This window comes from Camelus ferus, chromosome X (genome assembly GCF_009834535.1).
Source record: "Camelus ferus isolate YT-003-E chromosome X, BCGSAC_Cfer_1.0, whole genome shotgun sequence".
In the NCBI taxonomy this organism is placed as follows: Eukaryota; Metazoa; Chordata; class Mammalia; order Artiodactyla; family Camelidae; genus Camelus; species Camelus ferus.
The window spans coordinates 21331135-21350235 of record NC_045732.1 but is presented as its reverse complement, the minus strand read 5'-3'; the positions used below and the strand labels follow the sequence as shown (position 1 = coordinate 21350235).

The window sequence follows — 19101 nt, the reverse complement described above, 5'->3', positions numbered from 1 at the left end:
CAGGAGTGGCCTGAAGATCGATCAGAAGGGTCTCCAGTGACCCTTTGGGATCCTTTACATATCTTTGCTTTCGTGGTGATTAAGCATACACAGCAACCTGAAGAGAACATCAAGTGGCAGTACCAACAGTGGGAACACCACAGGTTAATTCTTCTTTACCAGCTTTTACCTGCTGGATTCTGTCCACAGTTTCAAAGGGAGATTTTTAAGTTTCTTGTACTTTGTTGCTGGAAAAAGCAAGTAAGAAGTGTCGTCTTTTTCCCCCTGTGTCTGGCCCTCTCTCCAGATGTCCAGGGCCTTTCTGAGTCGTCACTGTAAACAGCCACTTCCCCTGGTGTGCAAGCCCAGAACCTACCTCTGCCCCACCACTGGAGGGCAGTCCTGGGCAGACTTACAAGTGGTGCCTGACATTTACTGAGCCACGACTGCACAGCAGGCAGTGTTCTGAGCAGAATGCGCATGTGCACCCACAGTCTCTGTCTTTCTTTCTCTCATCCCCCCTTCCCTCCTCCTCCACCCCTCCCTCAATGCTCCAAGATATCTGTGGGAGCAGAACCTATGCCCCTCTGATTCCGGAGCACTCACTCCCAGGCACTGAACTCAGCTGCCTTCTCTGTATTTGCTGGGGGATAGGAGGGCTTTTCAAGGGCTATTCTGTCCGCAGATTGGAGCCTTACCCCTAGGTTGGAGCAGGTCAGCCTTCAGATGCTCATGCCAAAGCCCCCTGTGTCAGTGTGTCAGAGTGTCTCCATCTCTAAAGGACCCTGAGGCCAAGTTCGGAGGCCTGGCCCTGCGAGCCCTATCCATGGTAGAAACCTCTACGCTTGCTCTGCTCTCCGTGCTTGCTCCCTTTTCTGGTGCCAGTTCCCACTTCCCTGGTTTTTTTGTCATCACACTTGGCGGGATGGGTAGAGTCCACATTCCTGTAGCTGCAAACAATTCTGTGATGATAGGGGCCGGGGACACAGAGTGGAGGGGCATGGAGGTGGGAGAGAGAAGGTCAGGGGAGGTGCCTCAAGGTGGAGCCACCCAGCTACCGTGGCAAGCCCCTGTGTTTGGCTGGTGAGGAGGGGGGCAGAACACTCCACGCAGATTATGACTCTTTGGCGTAGGATTATTTTGAGAAACTACAGACACCAGAGGAGCTCTGGGAACTGTAAAAGTTACCATTTTGTAAGGGAAATCTGCATTTATAAAGGAAATTGGCGTTAGAAACAAGGCCTGTCCTAGGAAGACAGCTTTTACCACAGATAACTTTTAAACCAGAGAGAGGGAGAGAGAGACTGACTTACCTGTATCGCAGGGCAACCTTTGTTTACCAAACAGGTCCTCCTCTCACCTTCCGGAATTGTACTCCCCCCCCATCTTTCTTTTGCCTTTAGCTGAAGATTGTATTCAGGGTAGTGATTTGGACCATCTTGGAGAGTTTTATTGTTTTCCTGGGAATCTCCTATGTATACATGAGGTATATATTTAATGAACTTCCGCGTTATATGGTGTCCCAGCCAAGAACTCAGAAGGGTAGAGGGAAAGCTATGTAGATTTCATTTAACATGTTGTGAGTAGAGTATGCTGTGCATATTGGGTCCTTTTGAAATGATACATACGTGTATTAAATTTAAGGTAGAAATACAGGAATACAAGTAGCTCCTGCCTCTCAGATGAGGAGCCAGGGTGGGAGGGAAGTTTGTGCATCATGGTACTCAGTAGATCATTAATCGAGTTGAGTTTTTCTAGACGTTCAATGGCTTCTTTTAACTCCCTTTGACTTCGTTCACCTCGCCTTCTAAGTGGATTACCAGCTCGGCAGAGCAAGTCTTAGAATGGAAACTGGGACCTCTTAGGAAGTTGTGGGGGCTTTCCTGGGGGAATTTTATGGGCTTCTTGGGAAGACTGAAGGGTGGAGCTTAAGATTCCATGGCCCGGGGCTTGGGCCCAGTGAGTGGCTGCCACAACTTGTTTGGTCTGTGTTCTCATATATCATCAGGGAAGGGAGCCACCTGGGACTACTCCTGCTGCCACGTGTTCTCACAAGGCCCCCTCCCTGCCACCATAACCCTGGGAAGTAGGTAGTCAGGTTCCTGCTGTACAGAAGAGGAGCCCGAGGCTTTGCGATGTGGAGGGACTTACACAAGCTCCTTTGCCTAGGGTCCTGTTGGACGGGCCACGCGGCTGGGGCCTCGAAGCAGCCCTCACGACTGAGCTTTACATGTGAATGCGGAAGTGATCCAAACGGAGACAGCTTTACTGGTGGCTCTAGAAAGAGCCAGGCCTTATGGACAGTGATAGCTGGGATCTGGTGTGAGGTGGAGACAGTTAAAGACCTGAGAAAGGCAGGTTAACAGGGACCCTAGAAGAGAACGGTTGTCAAGGCAGGGCCCAGAACCAAGGAGCTGGCTTGTTAGACCTCCGTCTCTCCGGAATCATGAGGTGCTCTTTAAGAGGCCTGCAGTTCGAGCCAACCCCTGGGCTTTTGCAGGTGACTTCAGTTCCTGAGCTGGCCACACTGAGGCATCCCTCCTGTTTCCCATGCTGCCATGCAAGTCCGAGTCCCCTTACTGCCTCACAGAGTGACAGTGGGGATGTGGTTGCCTGGGAGATCCAGGGGGGATTCTTTGCAGCCTTGGGCACTAATGATATATGACAAGTCGGTGAGCGCTGACTTGCCTTCTCTGTTGTTGCAGTTGTGGTAGCATTAAAAGTAGGTAGCATACGCTAAAATGCACACATTTAAGTGTACCATCTGGTGAGTGTTAACAGATGCATACATTGTCTCGGCCCAGCCCCCTCACCCCATTAGCACAGTAGTCTTCTAATGATCAGGGGCCCAGCCTGCCAGGGCCCTGGGCAGGAGCAGGAGTTCCTGAGATGCCTGATGGGTCCCCTGTTGGAGACCCAGGGCAAGCTGAAGACATTGCTGGTTTGAAAGCAGGATTTAAAGATCAGGGGAATCAGGAGCTAGTCCCGGACTGTCGTAGTAGCTGTGCTGGTGGGTGGGGGCTGGTGATAATGATGCTGATGAACACACTACTTTCTGAGAGCTCAACATGCCTGAAGCACGTATATTGACGTTCTCATTAAGGGTCATATCTAACCTAATAATGACAATGATGATAATACCATTAGCTAATACTTCTTAGGCATGTAATATGTGCTAAGAGCTTTACATGTATTCTCCTTTAAGCTTCATGTTAGTCTATGACACAGGTACTACTATTATCTCTATTTAACATATGAGAAAACTGAGGCTTAGACGCTTCCCTAGTGGCCACACTATTGAGTGCCTGCTTAGCAGGGATTTGACAGAATCCAGGCAGAGCTCATTTTCTTACCAGGCTTCTTTCTTTATCCCAGTAAGAACAGCTCCCAGTTTCTGAATACCTAGCTCGCTCAGTCAGTGCTCTTTCCTTCAGGTGGCCTTCCCTCTCAGTATTGAGTTGATGCCCATCAGAGAGCCAGCCAGACTGGCCTCATATCTAAGCTTTGCTGCTCAGTAGCTGTGACTTTGGACAGATTTCTTAACTTCTCTGAGTCTCAGTTTTTTCATGTGCAAAATGGGGGTACATCCCACTTCCTAGGATTGTTGTGGATATTAAGTAACATTTGGAAAGCATAATGCCAGGCAGGAGATAGGTGCTTAGTAAATGGTACCTTTAGAAAAAGGCAGGCTAACCCATGAATATGTGTACAGTTCCCCAAACCAAGTACAGTTGAATTTTATAACTTGGCATGTTTTCATTTGGTTCCGGGAGCTTATTTGAGTTGCTAGGGCAAGAATTCCTGGAATGGCTGGTTCCATGGGTATGAGTATAATTAGGCAATTTACTGTTGAAATGGTGATGAACAGCATCATCATATACCGCCTTCCCTCAGTACTGAGTTGCTGTTCATAGGAAAGGCTCACCCTGGTCAACCTGGCAGCATTGCATGCCCTCTCTCTGATCACCCATATTAGAAAAGGTAGCTGATTGGTTTCCAGGCATGTGTGCAGAAGACTTCAGTACTGAAAGAGGAAGAGGAAGAAATAGGAACAGGCAGGCTAGAGTGGCCAACACGGACTAGCTCGATTCATCGTGCACCCACTGTGTGCATCATTAAGCGGCACCTGTGATCTTTCATTTCATCGTCGCTGTGAGATAGGCACTGGTGTTTTCTCCATATTATAGAAGAGGAGACTTGGAGCAGCCGCTACAGGACTTCACTGTTGGGCCTTCCTTTTTCCAGTAACCCTATGCAGAGAATTTTGTGGTAGATTGGTGTTGATTGGTGATGACTATGTGCCAGGTTCCACGGCGAAGACGACGAGATCCATTCTCATTATTGTTTGACCTTGATGTCAGAGTGCCAGGCTCTTCGTGATTGTTTGGACTTCACCTAATTCTGCACTTTGAAAAACAAAAAAACTTGTTATTATCTTAGCCCTGCAGTTGTGATTTAAGAAAAATCTTTCAGGGATCATTTTAGTCATTTAGTAATACTCTTATTGCATCTGCATTTTTCTGGAAAATGTAATCCAGTTAGCTGTTTTAAGGGAAACCACTAGGAATTTAGTGAGTGTATTTTACAAAAACATACTAACAGCATAGATCTGTGTATATTCTTATGTAGCTCCCTGTTTCTCCACTTCTTTCTTTTCAGGGACTTTTTGGTACCTTTGTATGTTTTTTTAAAGCTATCTTGATTCCTGGGCATCTACACCTTCATCATAGTAGTCAGTGGCTGTTGAACATAACTGCTAGTTCCAGGCCTGCCTCTTTCAAAAGTATAAATTATGAAATCATCCTTGAAAGAGGCATGTTGGAAGTAATGAATTCGGTGCTAATACTGACTTTTTCTCCCCATCGAAAAGAGAATTGAAGCCAGTTCAGAAGATTGTAACAGGTGAGAAATGCATTAGATCAGCGCTTCTCAAAGTGTGGTCTCCAGACCAGCAGCATCGGCAGCACTTGGGAACTTGTTAGAAATGCAGATTCTCAGGCCCCACCCAGACCTTCTGAATCAGAAGCTTTGTGGCTGGGACCCAGCAGCCTGTTTTTAACAAGTCCTCCAGGGGATTCTTCTGATGCGTGCTAAAGTTTGAGAATCACTGAATTAGTGCTCCCTACCCTCTCCCCCACCAGAAACTCTCAGGTGAGCTACTGGGAGAAATGACATCTTCCCAAGACACAAATTGCAGTTGAAGCCACTTAGTTCTGCTCTTATCAGAGACAGAAAATGGAATAAATGGCCACTGAAGGGTCTTTGTAAACCCTGCGGTTACCTTGGGGTTAGTTCCTGCCTAGGTATTTGTTTCTAAAATATTTCAAGTAAATACCGGAACTCCATGTAGTAGCCAAAGAAATAGAATCCAGTAGTCAAAAAAGATTAAAACCAGTTCAGATCTTTACTGGAGATTAGAGAAGTGTCAGAGGATTGAATTCTAACCTGCAGCTCTTTGTTTCTCCGGTGCACATGTGCATACACACCCTCATACACACACACCCTTCCAAGAGTATCTCAAAACCCTTCCCATGCTCCCCTCCCAGGCGGAGTTCTCAGAGGCAGCCCTTCAGTGGTTCCGGACTCTCTGTTCCCCATCTCTCACTTCCTTCTCCCTTTCGCCCCCCTCATGCAGCTTTTGCTTCCCTTTCCAATGTTGATTAATCAAACCCGATTCACCTCTTGCTGTCTGGAAACCCTTTCTACATTCTCCATCTATATAACAAAAGCCCAAGAGCTGATCCACCATATTGGATGGACAGATTGGAAGAAGCCAAGGGGATAAAGACAGTTCTCTTCCTGGTGGAGGAAAGCGAGCAGACCCATCTCTCTGTCTTGAAGTAAGTAGAGGGTAGAGGGTTAGATTGGGCCCCTGAGAGCTCTTCCACCCGAAATTCCATGATTTGGGATTTTGAAAATGCCAGTCATGCATTTAACTTACTTTTCATGGCTTTTTGAGTATTCTGTACTGGTATGATTAAGCCCGTATTTTAACAGTGTTGTGTTGATTTATTAATATTCTCAGAGTGCCTTTAATGGATATGAATTTCATTTTGGAGAAAAGTCAGGTTGCCAGACAAAAATGTTCTTTACCTGTTAGTGCTGTGAGTTTTCATCACAGTCCAGGGAATTTCAGCAGTCTTCTGAGGTATGGATGGATGCTGACCGGACCTACTGGGAATTGAGATTTAGCTCCACAATGAAAGAAATTTAAATGGAAAGTTTAGTGACCCTGTGGGATTGTAATTGATTTTGAGATTTTAATTGAAAAATATGAAGCAGGAATATGTGATGCCACCTAAAAAAAACAATATACCCTTATGCAAAGATGAAGAAGGTTCTAGATTCTGTCAATTGATTTTCAGTTCCCACTGGTTGGATTGAAGTTCAAGGAGATTTCAGGCTTTACCTGTAGTTTTCTAACGTGTTTTGCATGTACCGTTACTCCTCCCTGGAACTTCCGCCTTCCTGCCCTTCGTTGATCTGAATGTGATCCTGCCTCCCCTCTCTCTGAAGAGCAGCAAAGTCTAGGCGAGATCATAGTGGGTTAGGATCAGAGAGAGGATGAGAATCCTCCCACTTAATGTGACATTGGGTGGGTCACTTGACTCTTTTGAGTCTCCATTTCTTTAATCTTGAAATAGAACCTCCCCCCCTAAAAATAATGGCCACAGGCATTTAATTTAATGAGCATTTCTTACAATGGAAAGTCCTTCATCGTCTCATGTAATCACAATGACTGTTTATCACGTTTATCATTTATTGGCAAGTTTTCTTCACCCCCTCCCCTTTTTTTAAACATACAGTAGCAGACTTGCCAATATTCATTCTTACTTCCCAGTTTTACAAAATGTAACAAAACTCTTAAGATTGTGTGGCACAGTTTACAGAGATATATATATATATATATGATTTTTACATACTCAAATGACCCACATATATTTACATTGTATTAAAAATGCTTCCTTAGAACCAGATAAATCATCTGAATATTTGAGAGGAAAAAGTAAAATCAGTAACCAGGGAGACTTGGAAAAAGGCCACAGATGAGATTAACTGGGCTATGGGTTTTAAACCGTATTGCAGAACACTACCTAAAGTTGTTTTATTTTTCCTTTTTGCAAAATTTTTATTGCAGGATAATTCACATGATGTAACGTAACAGTCACCATTTTGAAGTGTAAACTTCAGTGAGTTGGGTTTTAGTACATTCACAGTGTCGTGTAACCATCGCCACTGTTTAATACCGGAACATTTTGGTCACCCCCCAGAAGGAACCCTGCCTGCGCCCACTAGCAGCCCTACTCAACCCCCCATCGTCCTATTCATCCCTTCTTTATGACTGAATAATATAATGCAGCATATGAACGGACCATATCTTACTTATCCAGTCAATAGCTGGTGGGCATTTATGTGGTTTTCACTATGTGGCGAGGATGACTGATGCTGCTGTGAACATTCGGATACTGCCTCCCACCATTGTTACCCAGACTGACACTTTATTGAGGGGTGTGCTCCCACCCAGCTAAGAGTGAGGGAAAGGGGTGTGAGCTTTGGCAGGAAGGAGAGAGGAGATAAAAGGTGCTGCATCATCAGGCTGACCGTGGCTTTGCAACCAGACACAGCTGGGTGTTTGGACCCACGGGCCATGTCCAGAGAGGGTGTGGAGCCCTGTGACTCGGAGCATTTCACTGGTAGAAAGAAGGGCAGACAATTCATCCATTGTCGCCTTCCTGCCTCAGTCACAGTGCATGCCACCAGGCCTTAACCCCTTTGTCCTGTGACTCGGGTTTCCTGGCCTCTGAGGTGGCCTCTGCAAGTCTGGCCTGCTCACCATCAAGGTGCTAGGGTTGCTCCTTGTTGCCCAGTGGGTACATGTCAGGTCCCCTCTGTTACGGGCAGTGGCGGAGCCACTCCCAGGACATGGTGACTGAGGGACACACACAAGCCATCACTAGAACAGCTCTGGCCCAGAAGCATAGCAAGTGGTGGAGGGCCAGGGTCGGTGAACAGGTGGGACTGACTGAGCGTCATCTGGGTCCCGCAGGCTGGGAGGTCGGCAAGTGCTGCTTGTTTGCTGGTGGTTGATCCGTGGACTGGTTTTCTGGCTACATCGCCGTGTAACTCAGTGGTCTCTCATGCCGCCTTCTCTCTCCGGGATCTCTGTGTCACCTGTGCTTGGCCGGGTGGTTCTCACATGAGATCTCTCCCGAGAGGCAGTTGGAAGGCTACAGCGCAGTCCCAGGCTGGCAGTGGGCGCTGGTGTTGGCTCAAACTCTGCTGCCCTGATTGATGGGAGCTGTTCCCCAAGACCGGGTGTGTGACTTGGCCTTCACACAGCGTGCTGATGCGAGCCGAGGGGCAAGTGCCCAGAGCTAGTGTCCCGTATCCCTTTGAACTGTGGGAAACTGAGGCTCTACAGTGTAAATGAGTGGGTCAGGTCAGACAGAGGCCACAGGAGTGATTGTCCTTGACCTGATGCTGTCATGGTGTTGTGGGAAATAAGGAAATGTCTGTCTTAACACACACTCCAGGCACAGGAGGTGCTTGTGACCTGCACATTTATTGAATACTTAATGTGTACAGAATACTGGTCTAGGCCCTTTGAGGGCTACGAGAAGAAATGGGACATGGACCCCACCCTTGAGAAGCTAATACCCTGATAATTGGACTGGAAGGGAGGGCCGTGAGAAAGGGCTTACGGAGGGTGGATCCTCCTGTGCTTGAGGGCCATGGACACAAGAGGGAAAGACCGCAGAGCAATGATGGAATTTAGAGGAAAGATTCATTTCAACCTGTGGGGGAGGGGGAGGGGAGCCACAGGGAAAGCTGCCTTCCTTTCTTTACTTTTGAATTCTCTGCACAGATCCAGTAGGATAATGGCTACAAAGATGCTTTAAAATGCTGCTTATTTTTATAGACACTTGTGATACAAGGATGAATAAATGCTGTGCAGATGGGGGGGGGGTTCCATCAATGGGACATAATATTCAGGGCTGCTCATTCTGCAAACATTTGAATCCCGTGTGCAAAGTGCTGGGGGATTCACAGATAAGACAAGAGCCTAGAGGGCAAGGGGCAGACGAGTAGGCGCAGACAGCAGCCTGTGGGGCAGTCACCACTGTGGCAAACCCCGTGTGTGTTTTGGGGGGCGCGCAGGCAGGTGGCCAATCATTCCTTTTGCATTTGGGGCCCACGCTGTGAGCCCCACGGTTGGCTGGGCTCTGGACATCCAGAGAGGAGCCACAGGCAGGGCCTTGCCCTGTAGAATCAGCAGAGTCTAGAGCAACAGTTTTCCAGGTGTGGGCCCTGGACCAACAGCATCAGCCTCATCTGGGAGCTCGTTAGAAAGGCAGATTCCCTGGCTCGCCCCAGGCCCTCTCCATGAAAAACTCTGGGGGTGCCGTCCCGCAGTCTGGGTTCACCCGCCCTCCAGGTGCCCCCGCAGAGGGAGCAGCGGGCTAGGACAGTTCACAGTCCTGCTGCGGCACCTGAGAATCACATGGGAGCTTTTACAGCGCCGACACCCTGACGACACCTGACACGGCTAGGTCAGGCTCTGGGAGGGAGACACAGGCACCTGTAACTTTCAGAGCCCCTCAGGTGATTTTGTAGCCACAGTTGAGAACCAGTGGGCTCCGTGCTCGGATAGATCATCCCAGCGCGCACCTTCACGGAGGTGTGAGTGCATCCCTGCCGGCCTGTCCCCAGAGGGGAGGGCACCCCGGAGGAGGGGGTTGGCTGGCGCTGGACTTCTGTCTGATGAGCTCTTCACTCCCGATTCCATTTCTTTTCTCAGGATATTGCAGTTGCATGGCTGTGAGTTATTTGGGAAGGTTCCTTTAAAATTCATTTAATACAATCAATTTTTAAAAGTCAAACAGCTGGCTTCCCCTAAAAACTTTGTATTTCGATAATGGTTATTACAGTACCATGAATAATTGACTAATATCAGCTCATTAATATTCTAGTGGGAAAGTGCCTCAGGCTAATAAAATTCATTTTAAAATTAGTCTTTAAAAATGTGTTGCTACAGCCCAGGGATAATGGGAAGTGACTCCAAGCAAGAGCAAATCAGTGAAGTATGAAATTTTCTGCTGTTCTGTTAACATAAAGTAGTTGTTTGGCTGCTCAGTCCCTGTTTCATTCTCATTTCCTGTAGGGGTGAATTGCCCAGGAAAAGGCCTCTGTCTCAGGGGTGCACGCTATGTGTGTGCCGTTGTCCTGGGAAGCGTTGCATTGAGAATGGGGCAGGGGTGGCTTTGAAATGGGTGCCCTTGGTCCTTCTGCTGGGTGGGACACCTCCAGGAAGGTGTCTCCTGCTCCCTCTTTGTCTTTGGGGCCCTCCCAGGGCTTCACACTTGGGTCAGATTTTTTTTTAAAGTAAACTTTCTATTTTGAGGTCATTGCAGACTCACATTGCAGTTATGAGCAATACTACAGAAACATCCCGTGTACTTTTTACCCCAGTGGCACTACCTCGCTGCACTGTAGTACCCTCTCACGGCTAGGCTTCCTGACACTTGTCCAGGCATCACTGCGAGGACCCTTCATGGTGCCCTTTTATAGCCTCCACTTCACTTCTGCCCTTCTTCCCTAACCCTTGGCAAGCACCAATCTGTACTCCATCCATTCTCATGGCATTCAAGGATAAAATGGGTCTCTGATTTAATAAAAAACAGATGATAAGTGTACACATCTAATATAAGGTACAAGGAATAAATGACGATTGGGTAGGAAAACTAAACACTAGGATTTCAAGCCATACAGAAAGAAGGCTTCCTTGTGGAACTGAATTCAGCGTTAAGTCTTAAGTGTAGTGTCTTTAGAGGAGGTCTCCTGGTATCGTTAGTGTTTGTGTGTTGCGGTCACGTGCCCTGGGTCGGTTAATCATAGACTACCTCGATTGCCCTGTGTTGTTGCAGTGCTAGTAGCCGGTCAGGTCCGTGGCCCCTAGCCAGTAGGGGCTGTCTGGTTTGTGCTCCTACCCTTCTTCCTTTGGGACAAACCCAGGGCCTCTTGGCAGGGGTCCCCAGAGGGTCCTCAAGAACCACAAGGTACATGTTGGACATGTGGGCTAATTATTTGGCTTCTCTTCAAATGGATGTTCTGGAACTGTTTGTTTGACAGTTCTTTTAATCACAAGAGGCCAATGCTGTGTGGAGGGATGAGGTGTTACCCCAGCCTTACTCATCCAGCAAAACTCAACCCTGATTAGACTCAGATCTTCCTTATCCACATGCATCCCAGAGCAGCTAAGCATGAAGGGAGAGGATCACAGGAGTGAGCTGCCAGGCTCCTCGTTCAGTGCTGTCCAGTACAGTAGCCACCAGCCTCACGTGGCTAGTGAGTGCCTGAAATGGGCCCAGTGTGATGAAGGAACTGAATTTTTAATTGCATTTAATTTTGATTATCTTAGATTTAAACAGAGACTTGTGGCTCCCATATGACAGCATAGAGGCTCGAAGTCACCCACGTTGGGCTGTTTGACTCACTCCCCCGCCCACTCAGTGGGGCCAAAGCATAATTGCTTGTAACAGTTGCCCCCAGAGTCGTCTGGCTGTCCCCTTCCCCACCCAGCACCCAAACATTTCCAAACCATCAGTTTGAAGAGGAAGCCAATAATTAGCACTTCTGTGCCCAGCTGGCCAGTGCTTGGCTCAGAGTAGTGCTTACTTGGTGCTCCTCTCATTAGTTGGACTTGGCACTTCTCTCCAAATTTGCATGCTCATTCCTGGGACAAGGATGGGATTTGTTCCCCGTGCACAGTACTGGGTCTCAGAAAGCCAAACAGCTTTTGTTCATGGGCACTAAGATCAGGCTGTTTCCTCCTATGCCTGAGAGCCACGTAGAAAGCAGTAATTAAGAATGTGGGCCTGGTATCAGGTTCTTATGTTGGAATCTGGCTTTTCTACTTCCTGACGGTAACCTTGGACAAGTTCATTAACCTCTCTGTGCCTCCCTTTCTGTACCTATAAGGTGAGGATCGTAATAGTACCGCCGTCATCATGGGGTGATTGGGCCGAGTAAATTCAAGCACGGCACTTGGTTTGTAGTATCTGCTCACTCGATTGCCACCTCCTGTTATGACAAAATAGGTAATGATGACCATGAGCATGATAATGATTTTCTGGAAAGGAAATGATTTGAAGGTGTGACTCTTACAGGCGCCCACAAGGGGGCAGCCTAAAATCATGCATGTCCCTAGAACAGTCTTCTGTTGGTAAAGCCTCAAGGTAACAAAGCCAGTTTCAAATGTGTTTGGCCCTTTACTCTCAGTTTTTCTTTCTGTCTTCTGTTTGAAGAACACTTTCCATGGTTATCAGGCTGCACGTTAGATCTGGAGGGTGGCAGGCAGTACAGAATGCAGTGCAGGCCCTGCTTGGGCAGATGAGTTGATGTGGGTGCTGATGCCAGCATCTGCCCAGGGGTCCTAGGCTTCTCTTTGTAGCTTTCACCACAGAACAAATCCTTATTAATCAAACTCTTGAGGGGGAGACTAGAGCCTGAAAATGTTTAGAGAATCATGAAAGAGAAACCTGGTCTTATCTCCCTGCTCCCCTTCTACTGACTACATGCCTACCTTTGAGTTTTGTGTGTGCACCTCGACGCCTGTGGGTGCGGGACTGTGGCCCCAACTGGGCAGCCTGGAGATGTGGAAGCCACCCTTGGCTCGGGGCCTCTCCGTCCCCCCAGAGAGACTGACTCAGAGTACTTTCCAGCCAGACAGAATGAAATTAAGGTTCTGCCAGCCGTGTGGGGCCACAGAGCACCATGGGTCTGGGAAACTGAGGTCTTGAAGGTGGGTGGGGTTTAACAGGTGCAGGGAGCGTGGGCGAAAGAGGCATTGCTGAGGTCAAGTTGGGAAAAAAGTTTGAGGTCAGATTGTGGGGGGCCAGCAGTGATGAGCTGAGAAGTTGGGCCTTTAAATTCTTGATGCTGTTCCTGTCATTGGTAGCATCATAATGATTAAGAGTTGACTGAAAACAAACACGGGGAATGGCACCTGTACTCGGGGTTGATTTTCTAGGACTTCTCTCTCTTGAGCTTTAATATCCCTGCTGCATAATCCAGGCTGCAGATTAGATGTTGGTGCTGAATCGTGATCATCCAGTGTTTATGAGGTCCATCCTCATCTGCATTCCTGTGGCCTGCACTGCAGTCTAAGCCTTGGGTCCCTCTCGTGGACAGCGGCTAGAACATCCCTGAAGGGGGCGCAGGTCACTGTGGCAGCGAGGCACACTGTGAAGTCAGCGTGTGACGCTACCAGAGAGGGGGGCCCAGGTGCTGGGAAGGTGAATCCGACACTCAAGCTGATTTCTCCAGAATGGGGTGGTTGAATATTAGATAAATAATACTCATGAATGACCAGCTGTGACCAAGTGCAATAAGTTATTTTTAAGATGACCATGAAACTCATTTAATCTTTAATTCAGAAAGCCCTTTCGGGTCCTGTAGAAGATGAGTGGAGATCCGTAGCTCCTGGGATGTTTCCCAGACATCGTGGGGGGGAACTGCAGTTTGTTCCATCTTATTTGTTGTAGATATTTAAATAACAGGTAAACAGGAGTACATTATATTCCTTCTTTGTGATTCTAAAATGCTAAGATTGACATCAGAACAAACTTAGCAGACCTGAAATCAGACTAGATTGTTGTGTTTTCTCAGTGCTCACCCAAGGAGCTCACACATGTTCCTCAGCCATTGGCTCCTTCCAGAAAGTCGAATGTTCACTGTCTGTGTAATAATTGTGTATACTTTCGTGCTTCCCCGTTTCCCTGGGGGCCAGACTCAGGGAGCCCCAGTGGGCTTTTCTGCACATGACCACGCCTCTCTGTCACATACTGTGCTTTCTGAGCCCTCCAGGGCCAGGCCTAGTGCAGGGGCCCTGGGACTACTGCAGCACAGCTTGATGGGTGAGTGTGGAAGTCGTGGCTTCCACCCCTGCGCTCTCGGGGCTGGGCCATGTGTGTGGGGGTGGGAAGTGATGGGTCTGGTCTGCATGGATGAAGCGATGGTGATGGATGGTGTGTGCGTGTGCCCAGGCCCTGGGCCCGGTCCCCATGGCCCCTGGCACTCAGCAGACAGGGAGAGAAAGTCTTTCATTGTGTTTTCTCTCTTGTAGGCATGGATGGATTTTTGAAATCTGATGAGAGACAACGACTAGCTAAAGAAAGACGAGAAGAAAGAGAAAAATGTCTTGGTAAGTTGTGCACTGTGGCTGCTTAGGTCCAAGGCAGTGGAGATACGGCAGTGTCCTTTCTCAAGAGCCTTAGAAATTGTGATTGACTGGAAAGAGAATTAGGGCAGTGCTGGATGAGCGTGGTGAATTGGGGGCAAACCCGCTGGCCCGCTCACGGTTGTTATGTAATTCTCAGAACAGTTAATTTGCTCACTGAGCAAGCGTTGAACCCTGCAGTGTGGTGGGCGGCGTGCTGGGGGCAGGGGGCGGGATGGTGAAGAACAGGACGGTGGCCACCCTGCCCCTTAGGCGCAGCCTCTCTCCAGGGTGGTGGTGGTAAGGGCTGTCCTCTGGAGAACTGGGAACAGCACACCCTCGACATCTGTGTTAGGATGGGGAACCTGGTTGAGAAAGGCTGCCTCTCTTGTGGGCTATGGACAGAGAAGTCCGGCTGATTCCCCAGGGGCGCCCTGCGGTGGGTGGAGTGGGTGCCCCCAGCAGGGGATAGATGAGGAGCTTTCAGATTCTTCTACACCATCACCTCCTGCTACTCACGGCCAGCTCAGGCATCGTCCTCCAGGGACTGCTTGGCTGACTCGCCGGGTGGAATTGCAGGCCCCTTAGTCACTGTCTTGGGGAAGGCAATTCCTCTTCACCCTCTCCTGTGTACCCCTCACCTGACTCGGCGTCCAGTGCGCAGCACCTGATGATGAACAGTGACTGTGTTCTGAGCAAATGACCCTGACGACTGCTTTCTCACTCGGCGTGTGGCCCAGTCAGGGCATCTGTCTGCCCTGGTAGCGATGGCACTCAGAGCTCCCGCATTTGGGGGCAGTGGCTGTGCACCTTCTGTGCAGTCTCATTCGATCTTCATGACACTGTGATGTCGCACGTGTGACCTCCCCACTTCAAAGAGGAAGAAACTGAGGCAGAGAGAGTACATGGTTAGCGTGCCCAGGGTCACCCAGCTAGTGGCCGAGGCGCCAGAACCCTTCATGTCCATCCCTGCCGCCCGTCGCCCCACTGGGCTCTTTGTTTTGGCCTCATTCTCACTTCTGTGCTTTTGGTCTTAAACCCAACGGCGTGGGCATGGGCTGCTCTGGTGATGACAGTCCTCCTCCACTCTTCTTCCCCCAGCTGCCCGGGAGCAGCAGATCCTGGAGAAGCAGAAGCGAGCCAAGCTCCAGTACGAAAAGCAAATTGAGGAGCGATGGCGGAAACTGGAAGAGCAGCGACAGCGAGAGGAGCAGAAGAGGGCTGCGGTGGAGGAGAAGAGGAAGCAGAAGCTGCGCGAGGAGGAGGTGAGGGTCGGGAGGGGCTGCCCGGGAACGTCCCGCCCGGCTAACGCCAGAATGGGAACAGGGAGACTTACCCAACTTCCGTGTTAATTTGCTGTGTGACTTTGGACCAGCCTGCTGGCCTCTCTGGACCTTGATTTGCTTGTCTGTGGTGAAGGGGTTGTACTTGGCAGTCTCCAAGGCTCCCTCCAGGCCTAACCTTCTCTAAGACTTGGAGGGGATTGTGGATGGGAGCGGGGTAACATAGACCCAGGATGACATGGGGAGTCTGTGCTTCCCGGGCAGACGCCGAGGCTAGAGGAAGGGCTGTGAGGGTAGAGGGTGACATGACCTTGTAATTCACTGCTGGAAAATCAGACCATCTGCCTTCAAACACAAACAGGCGAATCTCTTTATAGCTTAATGCAGTTGCTTGCTTTAATCCTCCTATCTTTCCAGTTATCTTTTAAAAAAGAACTGGAATCTAATTACCCCAACAGAGTGCTTTATTACTAAACTTTGAAAATATATTTAGAAAGCATATTTGGGGTATAGATTTTCTTAACAAGTATATTTTAAGGATGTAATCATAGCCTTGTGTCAGGTGATGCTCATTTTTTATTCATGAGGTACAGTGACTCATCACTGAGTGTGAACAATATAGAGGTTTGGTAATCACCAGCGCTGTAGGATACAGGGATATTGGTATAAATTCAGTATTTTTTTAAAATCTCTCAATTGTTTATCACTATGTATCTTTACCCTTTCCTCTTTTTTTACTTAAAAAAACCACAAACATGCATGCACGCACATACACACAGACCCATCTTTGCCCACAAAGTAGTGGTTTAAATGGCGATGTCTTTGTCCCTCTTAGCAAATGGGGCCCTGAGCAAGGGTCTCAGCCACAGTTTGCTGTCGGTGGCACAGCCGGATCGCTGTGTGGCTTGGTCGGTTCCTGGTGTGCGTCCCGGCTCTAGCACTAAACAGCTGACAGCCAGGGCCACGTCACAGAGCCCCTCTAACTCAGCCTCCTCGGCCCAAAAGAGAGGCGGTCACAGGAATTGAAGGAGGTGACTTCTGTGACAGAACCATCGGAGCACCTAGCACAGAGTAGTCACTCAGAATGTTCACTTCCATTCCGCGACTCCAGCTGGTCTTGGCTGAAATAAGGCCAAGAGAGAGCTACTCAGAAGAGATCATGGCACAGAGTCTAGAGACAGAGAAAAGCCCCAGTGCGACGGGCTGTTTCCGTGACCCAGAGCTGAGCTCTCCTTTCTCAGCCGGTGTGTATTTGTCATGAGTCTCTGGACTAACCCGTTTCTTCCCACCCTGACTCACAGCTCGTTTGCTTCATCCCTGCTCTCTCCATTTCCACTCCTGACATCCTGCGGGATGACTCATGCCAGAGGGTGCGTGTCGCTGCTGTTTCCGGGAAGGGCCACCATGAAGTCACGAGAGACACTTCCTGAGCCTCTGCCACCCGTGACAGTGTCGCAGGGTCCACCTTTGAAGCGCTCCCTGTCTCTCATTTTTCCTTATTGAACAGTTGTGCCGGAGGCATTTTTTGTCAAGCTGTCAGACTCCCCTCTCTTGCAGATGGGTGAATTTTATGCCAGATTCTGTGTCCTAATGCAGCTGAATCTTGAGTGGTTGCGCTTGGGATAATTTATTTGCTTTGTGTGCGAGGAGTGAGGGGTGCTGCCTGACCCCGGGCAGCACTGTAGAAGCCGAGCTTGCTTCCCGTTCTCCCCGGACACAGCAGGGCAGGGCTGGGAGCTGGGCCTCGCTTAGGTGTAGAGCAAGCCAAGGAAGCAGTGGCCTCCCTCTGCCACTGCGCCCACCCTCAGAGCTCCAGGAGGCACGGGTGGAGCTTAGGGACTCTCCACAGGCAGGCAGGCCTGTCACCCACATCGTCATCAGCACTCTGCTGGTGCAGGGGTCCCGTTGGCATTCTCGTGGGTGGTCTTTGTAGAGGATGGATAGGCCCCTGCTGCGGGAGCCCTTTCCAAAGGAAACCCTTTGTGCTTGCCCCCATGGTTCACTGGAGAGCTTTGGGAGGGCTGCTGCCTGCATGGCGCGTGGCTGTGGAGACGCTCCCTTCTCTTCTCAGTGCCAGATTTGAGTTCTTTGTGTCAGGGTCTGTCTCTGTCAAGGAGGGAGAAGCCTCCACAGGAAGATGATTGATTCCATTTTGCTTCTGTAGCTTATTGGAAAGTGTTTACATTGCCCACCAACTCCTACGTCTCTGGGCCTGATATTAGGAGCTCATGAAAGGCCTGTCGACTCCCCACCTCCCCCTGCCCTGCCCTGGCTACATGTGCCTAGGGTTGTTGCCATGATCTTGTTCTTGGTAGCTCCTCTCACCAACACAGAAGTGGGCACCATAGCCAGCTTGGCCCCCAAAGGTCTTGAGGGCTGGGGAGCTGGAAGCTAGCAGGCCTGTCCTAGGGAAGGGGAGTCCAATGTCCACTCAGCACCCTGACCTTGAGCTCGTTCTCTCACTGGAGGTTGCCTTCTCCTCACGGTGGGTTCTTCCAACCCTTACATGCCACACAGCTCCCAGGAATTGAGCTTCTGGAACAAGTTCTTGTCACCTACCTTGGTTAAGGCTGAGAGCACGATGTGCTCACCTTCTCCACTCAGAGGTCTATAGCTTCATGACTAGGGGCCCTGGAAAATGGGATTTGGCAAAGCCCACTCCATCTTCCTCATGCTAAACAGATAACCAGGAAAGGCCTCTTTCAAAAAGTAGCTTCATAGCTGTAAGTTACTGTGACACATCACAACTTCTCACGGTCTTATTGTTTGATGCCTAACAAAACTTACCAGACTGAGCATAAAAACAAGACATTTCTGAACTCAACTCAACAAAAACTTCACTGAGCTGCGAGCTGTCTGCTCTCAGCATTGGCTTGCATGGGGCCATGGTGACCACATGGCCTTCTGGCCAGATGTGGACGTCTGTCTGCAGAGTCCTGCTTAGGACCAGTTGGGGGCTTGTCCCCACACTGTCATCCCCAGAACACATGTGGAAAGGGCAGCAGAGAAGTCATAGCCAGCCCTCAACCCTTGCCAGAGACAGCTGGCTGGGTCACAGTACCCTGCTTGGAGGCCTTTTGTACTGATCGGTCAGCTCAGTGGGTCACCTTGATTGTGGTTCCCTTCTGAGTTCCTCCAGGCAGATCTAAGGCTTGGGCTCAAGGGGTCGGGGTGAGTTGCCCTCCTTCCTTTCTTCCACTAAGCCCCACCCAGTAGAGGACATTCTCAGAACAAGAATCTACGTTGCCCTTTCCCCATCCTCTGTTGATCATCAGATGATACTCAGGAGAACCAGAACTTAGCAGGAGTGCTAATATTATTAATACCGTTCTTCTGACGTGGTTGAGCTTTCTCGTGCACGTTCTCTCGTGCTCCACCTTTCCTCTAACCGGTGGTTCTCAGCATGGTCCCAGGACCAGCAGCACCAGCATCGCCTGGGCACTTCTCAGAAATGCATATTCTCAGCAAGTTCATCTCAGATCTGCTGAATCAGAAACTCTGGGTGTGGAGCTCAGCAATTGGTATTTTAACAAGCCCTTCGGGGGATTCTGATGCAAGCTCACTCAGGTTTGAGAACCACTGCTTTAAACTGCCATGTTAACAGTCCTCTTCAACTTTGGA

General features: G+C 49.3%; 1 protein-coding gene across 10 annotated transcripts in view; it reads left to right on the top strand.

The window, feature by feature from the left end:
* Positions 1–19101, top strand: part of MAP7D2 (MAP7 domain containing 2) — a 91595-nt gene that overhangs the window by 29707 nt on the left and 42787 nt on the right. For all 10 annotated transcript variants that reach the window (XM_032474579.1, XM_032474578.1, XM_032474571.1 and 7 more), the window contains 2 exons: positions 14105–14182; positions 15299–15462. In XM_032474579.1, coding sequence (XP_032330470.1) covers positions 14105–14182; positions 15299–15462 — 242 coding nt within the window. Of the gene's footprint in view, positions 1–14104; positions 14183–15298; positions 15463–19101 lie in introns of those variants that run through there.